The sequence below is a fragment of the Haliotis rubra genome, unplaced genomic scaffold (genome assembly GCF_003918875.1).
Source record: "Haliotis rubra isolate DU_JTF1 unplaced genomic scaffold, ASM391887v1 Scf16, whole genome shotgun sequence".
In the NCBI taxonomy this organism is placed as follows: Eukaryota; Metazoa; Mollusca; class Gastropoda; order Lepetellida; family Haliotidae; genus Haliotis; species Haliotis rubra.
In genome coordinates, this window is record NW_025765558.1 from 4,253,398 (window position 1) to 4,265,777 (window position 12,380).

The 12,380-nt window shown below is 41.4% G+C and overlaps 1 protein-coding gene across 1 annotated transcript; it reads right to left on the bottom strand.

The window, feature by feature from the left end:
* Positions 1–2,079: 2,079 nt before the first annotated feature.
* LOC124271419 lies at positions 2,080–9,814 on the bottom strand. The gene is made up of 3 exons (XM_046706573.1): positions 9,553–9,814; positions 4,194–4,566; positions 2,080–3,151 (listed from the first exon to the last, which is right to left on the bottom strand). Exons 1-3 carry the CDS (start codon positions 9,709–9,711, stop codon positions 2,733–2,735), a joined length of 951 nt encoding a protein of 316 aa, XP_046562529.1. The 5' UTR covers positions 9,712–9,814; the 3' UTR covers positions 2,080–2,732.
* Positions 9,815–12,380: the final 2,566 nt, after the last annotated feature.

Below are 12,380 nucleotides of genomic sequence, written 5' to 3' on the forward strand. Positions count from 1 at the left end.
TGTTGTTTTACGACCTGTCGTGTTACCCTTCCTCCAGCAGAATCGAGGCGTGTTGTTTCAGCAGGATAACGCTACTCCCACACTGCTGTTGTTACCCGGAACTTCCTGAACAACAACAACGTAAACGTCATTCCTTGGCCAGCAAGATCCCCGATTTATCACCTATTGAGCACCTATGGGATCATCTCGGCCGTCAGGTTAAGCAACGTCAACATCCCCCACAGACAAGAAACGCTTTGGCTCAAGCTCTACAGGAAGAATGGCGTCGCATCCCACATCACGTGATCAGACGTCTTGCGCACTCTGCACGACGTCGTGTGGCAGCATGTATCGCTGCAAGAGGTGGACACACTCGCTACTGAGGAGTTGGACACTCAAAGACACTCTGTCAGTACTGATGTGCATGTGTTGTCATGATCGAAAACCGGACATTTGAACCTCCTGTGAAAAACGTCACAAAAACTCTACTTACAGCAAATTGTTTCAATTGTTCTGTAATGACAGTCTGCATAATATGTTCAAAAATTATATCAAACATTTCAACATTGAATTGCACGTGTTTGTATCATTTTATGATACAAAAATGATCGGGGACGTTTCTTTTGCCCCTCAGTTTAGAAATCAAACAAGTTGCGTGAGTTGGGTTTGACGTCTTCTAGCAATATTCCCGCAACATCAGAACGGGACACAATGAACTTGACACCTTGTACCCAGTGTGCGAAATAGTTTCCAAATTTGCCAGCCAGTCGGGTCAGCTGTCTCTGAAAGTTACTAGCCCGAAATTTGAATGTAGAAACTAAGCAAAAGATTACAAAAATAAATGAGAATAAGATATTGTCGGCATGACAAGGGTTTCATCATTAAGCTACTAATATGATGAACATTTTTATCAGGCCATACTCTTGCATGATTTAAAAGTGTATTATAACTTAACATGTTGGAGAGAGTGATATATTTACAAAATGACCCCATGAGTGAAATTCACTACCCAGTCGGGCCAATGACTGTGGAGTTTTACTGACCCGACTGGATGTTTACTAGTCACGGGCTAGAGGGCCAGTGGCTATTTCGCTCACTGCTAGTATCCATCTTGAGAATCGAACCCGGCTCTTCGAACCCGACTCAACCACCCCAGCTATACCATAGCAGAGGAAACCAAGAATGAGTGATCGAAAGTTACCGTTGAGGAGAATCGAATCCGATACATCGGCGTGGCTAGCGAACGCTGAAACCACTGGCCTACACCCTAACGACGATACAAGCGAGTTTCGTGACTATTAGGAAAAAAGTGTCGATAGGTTACGGAAAGGGTCGAGTGGCCACGCCAACGATTGATCAGATTTTGTCAATCACAACATCAACACTAGATTTTGCAATGCTTTCTTGGTTATAGGCAAGCTTTATTTCGTCAATCGTTCTGATGGTTGTATTCTGGAATATTGTTTCTTATTCTAAAATATACTAATCAACTTTGCTCAGAGACACCGCGATATTCAAATTATTAAGAAATATCAGTTATTTTTGCTATGTTGTTCAAACGTGCAAATATTGAAATCAGACCACATACCTGTGGTATACGATGGAATCGAATATTTTATGTGAAAACAGTTTTTGGTAAACTTACGTCATTGACAGATTACAATTAAAAATTAAAACAACAATGTCTTTATTGTTTTAACTAAATGCCTATATGTTCACAATCCAATGCTACGTACCGCCATACATAAACATACAGAATTAGGCCCATTTGCATACAGTAATAACTGAGATAAACAGATGTAATTCAACTCATTAAAATTCAGCACCAGACAAGACCAACTAGTCAACCCTGGAGATTCCCTACAAGGGAAGGGAGGTAACTCTGTGTAATCTGTCTGGCTACAGTCTATAGAATCTGTTGGAACCAGATGCCACCTAGAAATCAACTTTCGACAAATTTATATGTCGATTATACGTTATGTCAATTTATGTTGAACAAATCAAATGTAAATCTTTCAGACATGTATTTATAAAAATACGATCCATATATCGTAGCGTAGCGTTAATAAACAAGATCAACATACCAAGGAGACACAAAGATACAATTTCTCATTTATTAGAAACATGTAAATTTTAGTTCGTGTTTTAAGCACCAGGTTGCTTCTGACGTAATACTGGGGGATAATGTCGAGTGTATCTTCAATTCAAGATTGGGGGTCCGTTTGAATTCATGTGTCATTTTCATAAACTTACACTTTAATGATGACACCAGGTGTTTGCTGAAATAAAAAGCGATGTATGATACGATATGGATGTACATCTTTCAATACTTCAATTATTATGCCACGACTGCGGTAATCGTTACATATTATACATCGTATATACTGAAACAAATAATAAACGCAACATTTGTTTTAGCTTCTTTGAAGAGTTTTTCCGATATACCACGGCACATCTAGCTGGTGTTCCTACAATGAAAAAATGAGAGCGATGTATTCGAATTCTCCATTTGGGTACAACGCACGAAGTTGATTTCCAGTGTTTCTTTGAATAAAATCAAATCGGCGAAAACCATTCACATATAATTCGTACACTTGTTACGTTATAATATGTTTCAGTAAATACCAGTCTCAGTTAGATCACTTTTAAAATATGGACAATACTGACGCTATCTGATAATCAATGCAGTGTTAATGGTATATGGAGGGTAACACAGCAGTTAGTATGTCCGGAGTAGCAGATCCCATCGTCTCTTAAACACATTTACAGTACAATGAAAGACAGTGTCCGGCTGCGCAGCTGAGTGTACACCATCGGTCTAAGCTAGGGACACCCGCCCAGTTGTTGACCCCGAAGCATTTCTGTCCTCCGTTGGTCGCTGGGGCTTGTGTTTGTATTGGCTGGTACGGCTTGGGTGTTTCGACTGGTTGATATGGCTTCTGGGTTTTGATTGGTTGATATGGCTGCGCTGTTACGATTGGCTGATATGGTTTTGGTGTTTGGGTTGGCTGATATGGCTTCTGTGTTGTGATTGGTCGCTGTGTTCCTGGCTGCGCTGTGATTGGATTGCTGCCATCGCCCGTAATGGCAACATCTGCGCAGCCGTAGAACTCTTCCTGTAGTCCACATCCGATACACGCCCTACCGTCGGGGTCAACGCCGTAACTGTTACCTGGAGTAGGAATACAGGTGTGTGGGTTCGGAACCGCAGTGGGAAAACAAAGGCAATAATCACGAGAAATAACAAATTTCTGAATAATAAAAGTACCTTATGGGGCGGGGTTTGACAAAGTATTTATCGGTTTCAGTTAAAACATAAAATCTCATTTTGATAATGAAGGAGTCAAACAATGTTTTAAGATATTCAGCAAACAGTTATTTTTCGGCGATTGTTTTCTAGCGATATAATCTGACTGGCTGAAGAAAGTATGTCGACTTTGGGTTTTATGTAATATAAACGTGAAAGGCCTGTTGTTAAATTTCATTATGTCTGTTTAAACATCTCTGGTAAATTGAAACACGTTTTTGAAATTCTTGAAAGGCATTAGGAGGTGGACGAACATGAATACATGACACGTGTTTGTGGATAACAACTTCTTTATACGACGTTTCAGAGCTAATTCTTGCTCCTTCATCACTTGAATGCTGAGTCAGTGCACAGTGTGAGTGAGTGAGTTTAGTTTTACCCCGCACTCAGCAATATTCCAGCTATATGGTCTGTAAATAATCGAGTATGGACCAGACAATCCAGTGATCAACAGCATGATTACGATCTGCGCCATTGGGAACCGATAACATGTGTCAGCCTAGTCAACGAGCCTGACCACCCGATCCCGTTAGTCGCCTCTTACGACAAGCATGGGTTGCTGATGGTACATTCTAACCCGGACCTTCACGGGTAAGTGCACAGTGTGAATACATATAGATAAAGCATGTTTACATTAAACATGTTTACATAAAGTAATCTGTAGCAAAGAATTTCTGTGTGTTTTTGGTTTTTATGTGCAATTATATTTAAAAATTAACACAATTTAGAAATATTCTTTAAGCGCTGACTAAGCTCAAGTGTCGATATTTTCAACAAATGATCAGCTGATAAACTTTCTGATATACTTAAGACAATTTTAAAAATGAACTGTAAAATGAAATAAATCAACTAAAAGGGGGAAACTAAATTCCTATCATCGCAATCGAAGAAAATGACTCAAGTTTACCTGTTTTCCAACGCCACTGAAGAACACACTGAGTGCAGGTGAGACCGGACGGAAGTTGCACGTTTATGTTGAAGGGCCCGGTGTCGCTCGTGATGTAGTATTTGGTGCTGTTACTGTCAGTGAGGTGCAAGACGTGGGCGTCCAGACACTCCTTGGTAGCTGCCTTGGCGGGGTTGTTGTTCGGGCACAATTTGAATTCAAACCAGCCCATGTGATTGGCTGTGACGATGACCTGGATTGTAATTCTGTCACCTGATTGGTAGGTTTTGGAGATGGTGCCTGTCGCGTATTTCCCTCCAGCCTCGTTGTCCCTGGGTCCTTGCCAAGGGTCGCCGCATATTCCGCATTTACCATGATGGACAAAGTTCTCATTCTGAAAAAAATAATAATAACAATGACGACGACGACGATGTCTTAATCAGGACATTTTAATGATAATTTAAATGATGGAGTGACCAGACAATCCAGTGACTGACATTATGACGACCGATGTCCGCGTGGTACGATAATACGCCATTAATAAAATCACATACACCTATCAAGTCGCCTCTTAGCACGGGCAGTGGGGTAGTCTTGTGGTTTAAGCGTTCGCTCGTCACGCCGAAGACACGGTGGTTTCGATTCCCCACATGGGTACAATGTGTGAAGCCCATTTCTGTTGTACCCCGCCGTGATATTGCTGGAATATTGCTAAAAGCGGCGTAAAACTAAACTCACTCACTAGAGCTGAGCACGTCGGTAAGGGTCATTTATTGCTCGGAATCACCCTTTAAGAACCGACCTATGCCTTCTGGTGATATCTTACACATGATTCGGTTTTATCGTCTCTCTAACGTGCCTGTTTATTGATAATTGTTGTTTGTACTCAGCAAGCCTCTCAGACGAGCATAGGTTGGTAAGGACCATTTCTAACCCATTATCCCGTCACGGCGACCCCCTTAAAGAACCTACCTATGCCTTCTGGTGATGCCTAACACAGCAGGATTTTGTAGTATCGTTTCTCTAACATGCATGTTTATTGATAATCTTATTTGAACTCATCAAGCCTCTTAGACGAGCATGCGTCGATAAGGACCACTTGTCCTCCCGTCGCGGCGTCCCCTTTAGAACATACCAAAGCTGCTAGCGATACCCGACTCAGAAGGATTCTGTAGCGTAATCGCTCTAACACACATGTTATTGTTAATTACTATTTGTACTCAACAAGCTGTCGTGTTGATAACTTTCAACGTACATCAGATAAGCTTCGAGATTTGTCCGATGTTCACAGGACCTCACAACGCCACGACCTCAAAACTCTGACATCCGGGGACTTTGCAACAAAAGAGATGATTTGTTGCGCGCGCTTTGTCAACAGGGACATTGACTTGTGAAAACTTTCGGCTGAAATACTGGCGTTTCTGAGGGTACCTGCTATTTCGGTGTTTATTTCGCGGACGTTTACAAAGCGTTTATACTATATAGCAGCACTGCTCGGCAACGTGGAGACTGTTTTGATGAAGATGAGATTTGTTGCGAGCAGTCCCGGTATGCTGAGATAGATATAGGTGTCTGAAAAAGAATGAGATTTTCAGGGTAGCTAGGTCACAGAAACACGTGTTGTTAATGGCACGTTTGTGCTTCCAGCTGAATTTCTGGCCATCCATTCCGTTGTCTTAATCAAAATACCTTTTGTAAAACAACACAGTATACCTATTCCTCCAGCAACCCATCTAACATGTAGTTTTTTTCTCCACGTACAAGGTCACATATAGACTAACAACTAGTCCCTGAAATGAACATATTTTACTGAAAAAAGTTCATAGTGAAAAAAAAAAAAATATAATGAAAAGGAGCCCTGAGACTTTCTTCATTTTTGAAGCTGAGGAAATCTAGACTTGCCACATTTGTGTGGGCTTTCTTGGATATATTTGCTTCAGGGACTGTACGACAGACCAGGTCACGTACAGCGACAGTTACAGGGGCGTAGGTACCATTATAAAAAAGCCCGGGCTTACACATGATTTTTGCTTAAAATATTATTTTTTTCTAATTCTTGCCAAAAATACCTACAATCACATTATCAGAACAATTTAACAAATGGTAATCCATCTATGTATCATATTGACTACAACTAATGGTAGATTACTTTAAGTTCTCTTCCTTATGATTTTAAAATATTGATAAGATAACAACATTTCGAACTTTGAACGTCAAACGATAACACTTCAGGCCCCGATTTCTCGAAACAAACTTAAGTCTGAGTTTTGACTTAAGTTTGAGAAATTTGAGAAAACGCATTTCCCAGAATGAACTGAAACATAGTAGACAATTTGAGTTTGGTGAATAGATTACTAAAGTTGTTTGGGCTTTATTATTTTAAAAATGCAACTGAGTTAAAAATTCATCTGTTTCAAATTGTCAAACTGAGTTTGAAATTTGAGTAAAAACTTTAGTTTGTTTCAAGAAATCGGGGCCAGGTCTCATAAAAAATGAAAGTTGAGTAAGCACTCAATACTATCTAAATATATAGCTTTGTCACCTATCGGGTTTACACGGAAAAGTGGCTTTCTACGCACCTGAGATACACTAGAATGAACGCTTCATGGAGAACGGTGACCTATCGTCTGAGGCACCGAAATTCGCTGAGCAGAGTTGCGTCCCTTGGCCATGCCAGAAATCTATGATTTGGGGATTCGACCCACGGTAAAGCCAGTTAGGTTTCTACTCTTGTCAGCCCCATACCGTTGCTCGCAAGGTTCACTAAAGTGGTAAAAGTCTAAGACCTGCGTTACTTCGGGATTTCCTCCCACGTTAAGCTGACACTCTGTGATATATATCTGGAATATCGTTGACAGCGGTGTTGAACCCAACTCACTCACTCACTCAAGGGCAAATTAGTTGCAGCTCGCCATATCGAGAACTCTTTCCTAGACAACATTAATAAAACCATTACTTTACACAGCCTCGTCACCTGTAACCGCGGGCGCGTGTTTATTGTTTTGCGACCCGTCTTGACTTAAAATGATCGATTTTTGGCATTAAAGGTTCCCCATCCCAAAAATCTTTCACCCCGAAGCCTCCTTGCAGGAAAACATCAAGATTTTGAACAGTTTGTCTACAAAGACATTAGAAATAGTTGAATGGAATAGCACATCTCTGTTACATATGTGTTTGTTATAGTTTGTTGAAATGTTGCCGACGTTTAGGATAATCATACTGTGTTGGAAAATCAGAGGAATATAACGAAATTATAATAGCGCTAAATTTGATTTAAAACCGAACGCGTAGCGTATTTACTGAAGTCATGGTAGATGAATATTATCAACTCACCCATTTTTGTGTACGTGAGTGAGTATGGTTTTACGCCTTTCTTTAAAGCAATATTCCAGCAATATCATGGCGAGGGACAGCAGAAATGGGCTTCACATATTGTACCCATGTGGGGAATCGAACCCGGGCCTTCGGCGTGACAAGCCAACGCTTTAACCACTAGGCTACCCCACCGCCCCGTGTTCGTTAATGGGGTCATATGCAAACATACATTACTGCATAAGCCACCAGGTTGATATGCGATGTCTAAATGATATATGTACAATGACAAAAGCTATTCCCCTTACTAAAACAATTAAAACGATTACAACGAAGTCGCATGCGAAATCCAAGCCTTACCATTCGTGACTAACGCTTAGTCTCTGAATATATATGATACTGATAGAAAGAAATAATTCCTTATAAAATGAAAAGGCCTGGCCCTGAGAAGGGTGAAAAAAGAAAGCTTTTTCAGGCACCGACCGACTACATTCGTGATCACTTGCCCCTTTACGCAATCGGCAATATTCGGCTTGTTCCGGAATAACACGAGTAGTCACGAATGATTCTATATGATTCACGAATTAATCATTTGTTCACGTGGTTTGCGAGTGAGTGTCTGATGATGACCGTCCATACCATGCGGATGTTATACATGATGCTGTTATCACCTGAATTAGCGTCACAGGCATCGATAAACCGGATAAACAATTGATAAACTTACACAGTAAGTTAGGATGGGTATTTGCTTGTATGGACTTAGCTGTAAGGGACTATTATTAATTTATGGCTGGAGGGTACAAAATGAATGACCCCCCTAACTCCCCCAGAACAAAATGGGTGACCCCCCTTAAAATCATCATCACCCCCTAGCCATAAATTATGAACGGTCCCATTATCCAATATTTCTGACTCTACCACTTCTGCGAAACCCTAGAGACCGGCATTCGTAACTACTCGCCTCTTTCCGTGACCTACAAGAAGACGCCATCCGACTTGCCGGAATGACACGAGTAGTTACGAATGCAGAGAACGGGTAAAGTGCCGACATACCTAGATACAGAATCAAGGAGAACCAGCGATCCTATGTCTCTGTCACGGACGAAGGACACAGAGACTGTCACCCTTGTTGGCGTTACTTTATAAAACCATTGTTATGAAACAGAATCGCACTCTGGTGTGTTTATGAAATCCCGTTTATGAATAAGGTCTGTATGTCACAGTCGAATTAAAATCGAATCCCGGTTCGTCCCTTTGTAATTCTTGGTTTTTATCATACCTGTGCTCGTGGGTTTCACAAAAGTAGTAAAGTTGTTTTTTTGTGGGGGATTAGGTCCCCCTTCCCTCTTTAAACTGGATCTCCCTAATGTTTGTTGGGTTTTGTTTGTTGTTTAACGCCGAAATCAGCAATATTCCATCTGTATGGCTATTTGTCTATAGTCGAGTCTGGATCAGACAACCCAGTGATCAACACCGATCTAATGTAATTGGGATACGATGACATATGTCAACCAAGTCAGATCCTGTTAGTCGACTCTTACTCGTAGCATGGGTTGCTGAAGACCTATTCTCGGATCTTCACGGGTACAGAACGTTAGGATTGGTATTTGCTTGGGTGAGATTCGCAAAACATACCTATGAATATTTCCAATATTTCGCTTCATTGGGTGGTTTACCAAGAAGTTGTATTCATACCCGGTTCCTAAACGCACTCCAGTGAATGAAAGCACGTCTTAAACTTCGACAATTTTAAGAGTAATTTTATAATATAATGAATGAGTTGCTTGACGAACAATTCTAACACGGATCTTCACGGGTTCCTCCCTGATGTAACTGAAGTTCAGAGTAGCGTTAAACCCAAGTCACTCACTCACTGTATGTAAATAAAATGTTTTAGATTTAATTAATAGTTTTAAATTTTTATCTGTGACAATCTAGTTTTATAATGTACATTTAATTTGTATTAATCTGTAACTTGATTTAGTCACGATATGGCTGAACTATTGCCAAAGTGACTTTAAATTTTAACTCACTCACTCACTGTATGTAAATTCTGATATCGACTTACATAGTTTCCGCCACAGAAGAGCTGATTGTCGTTGTAGTTGATGGGAGTGTTGAATCCTTTTCTCCACATGGTAGACCTACTGGGAGGGTCGAACAGGTACCCATGCCCCGTCACGAGGGGGCACAACGCCAGCAACAGGCACGACAACAGTAACGTCATTTTCGAGTCCGTGTTCTGGACGATCTGAGATTCAACGCTGGAGGGCCTTGTATTTATAGGTAGGTACTATCCACTTACGATCAAGGGCTTTGTGTACAGGACATTGCTGTTACTTATCTTATCAGAATGCCGTATTGTATTGTAACAATCGTTGTCTGTGAGACGCAAATATGACGCCGGGTTCACATTAGCCAATTAATAAGTTGACGTTTCTGTGTTGTCGTTGACGACGTGCGTTCCCCACGATGCTGTCTCAGACGTGGGAGCTCTGTTATCTTCGAACAACTTCCCTACCAGAATACTCAGGTACGCTGGTAATGTCTTAGCTAACCTTAAAGAACCCGGATGCAGATGGCAACGGCATCGATACCCGCGACGTCGCTGGACGGAACGCTGCATACGTCACATCGACGCGTGTCGTTGTTGTTGTTAAGCTAGAGAACTATTCAGATCATAGTTCATCTGTCTCAAGGATAACTTTGTCATTTATTTTGCATTCCAATTATTGAGATGGGAATGTCTGCTTAGACACAAAAAGAGTGTTGTTTATGCTGAACACGGAGCTAAACTGCCGCTCGAAGTATGTGTTTATATTACACCGGAACAAATCCACTGCTTTGGTCTTAAGGGGAATGTTAAACACCGGCGTTTTTTATATCAAGAGGTTACTGTTTTAGTGTATTTAAGTGCTTTAAGAAATCCCACTGCTCATCTCATGATATATTCATAGAAACAGGCATATATATAGGCATCAAAAGTCAAATAGAATCTGTAAACCGTGTAATTTAAACCCAATGAAAGACGAATATAATTTAACCTGGGTATGTCCATCTTACCTTCTCTGTGAGAATAAGCATTTAAAGGCTGCTTTTTGTACATCATAACATATATTAATTTTGTATCTTTGTTGTTAGACCATTAAAGCCAACCGGATCTCTTGGAACGATTGTCCTTATACATACATTATGCCTTTTACACAGAAAATATTTACTTTGTCAAAATGTCTACTGACTAAATTATGTATACAACTGTACTACTGGCATGTGACCGTTTCAGTGCAGAAAATAATAAAGATAAGAATGATGGTATAAAAACCTAAACCTTTATAGTCAGAGGTTTTGCTCTTTTAGCTCGGGATAAGACAAGTATGAGCTTAACACGATGTACACCGTAAAGCCGCATATGACATATCGAAGGGCGAATCTATAGTTAGCCTTGCCACAGAACCTGCTAACCTTGGTGAACCTCTCTATAGTGTGCGCATACGTGTATGCGTGCGCGCGTGGGTGCGTGTAGGGGAACGGGTGGGTGGGGGTGGAAACAAGGAGTTGGGATAGTGGTTAAACCGTTCGCTCGTTACACAGAAGACTCGGGTTCGATTCGTGGGTACAATGCGTACAAGCCAATATTTTGGTCTCGTGGATATTACTGGAATATTGCTAAAAGCTGGCGTAGCCATGCTCACCCACCGTGACCCTGGGTTCGAATCCGTGTCAACATTTGGTTTACAACACCATATCCGTACGTCAAGGTTTTTCAACAGTGCTGTTAAATGTCTGAGACGTTCACTCCACCCTAATTTCGATATCTCACTGACAATGATATTTGTCGACCTTTGGGGCTGCTTAAAAATTCAGAACGGGCGATGGCGAAAAGCAAAATTTTGACCTGACTGATTACTGGTCAACCGCGCTTAGGTGATGCGGACGCGCGACGAGGTGACATGGGTTTGGCACCCGTACATAGGAACATTCGCCTAAGGCTACGCATGCGTATGTGTGTGTGGCTGCTTGAAATAGCCCAGACTGAAGCTGGTTTTATAGTGCTAGCTCACCGAGATACCACAGTGTGACGTCTTTTGGTACGACGCGGCCGGGAATCGAACCTACAGTGGACCCTCTGCTATCCAAGTGATCGCTCTCAAATCCACCAATAAATTCATGGTGATTTGTCCGATTACTAATATGTATGTTTGAAAACAGTATCATTAATGCTATCAATGGCAATGCTTCCCGGCATCTGTGCGGTGTTTTCCCAAACTGGTAGCGTCTCCGATGATGCAATTAGGCTGGTGTTATAATGCCAGAAATGGGACATAACGGAATACTTGTGCGTCAAGTATTATTTGCTGCCAATAAAGCTGTGGTATTTCTTTATTTCCCACCTTTGCGTAAATCATTTCGCTACTGACCCGTGAAGATCCGGGGTAGAATAGGTCTTCAGCAACCCATTCTTGTCATAAAGGCGACTATGCTTAGTCTCAAAAGGTATGACTAACGGACCGGGTGGTCAGGCTCTCACAATTTGGTTGGACATACGTCATCGGTTCCCAGTTGCGCAGATCGATGCCTGGGCGTCGTTGATCACTGGATTGTCTAGTCCAGACTCATTTATTTACAGACCGCCGCCATATAGTTGGAATATTGTTGAGCAAGTGACGTAAAACTAAACTCTCACCACTCATTCACTCATTCTGTTACCATAAAAATGACAAGCGTGAAACTAACATTGGTATTTAAGAGACGAGCTTAATTCTATGGACAGCTATGTAGGTTGATGCCTTTTGGTACCTGTCGTCGCGTCCGTTGTGGGATCTTTAGTAATAAAGTCCCACCTCTCACTTACAATTTGAGGGAGTGGAGTGATAGAGTTTTACGCCGCCTTTAGCA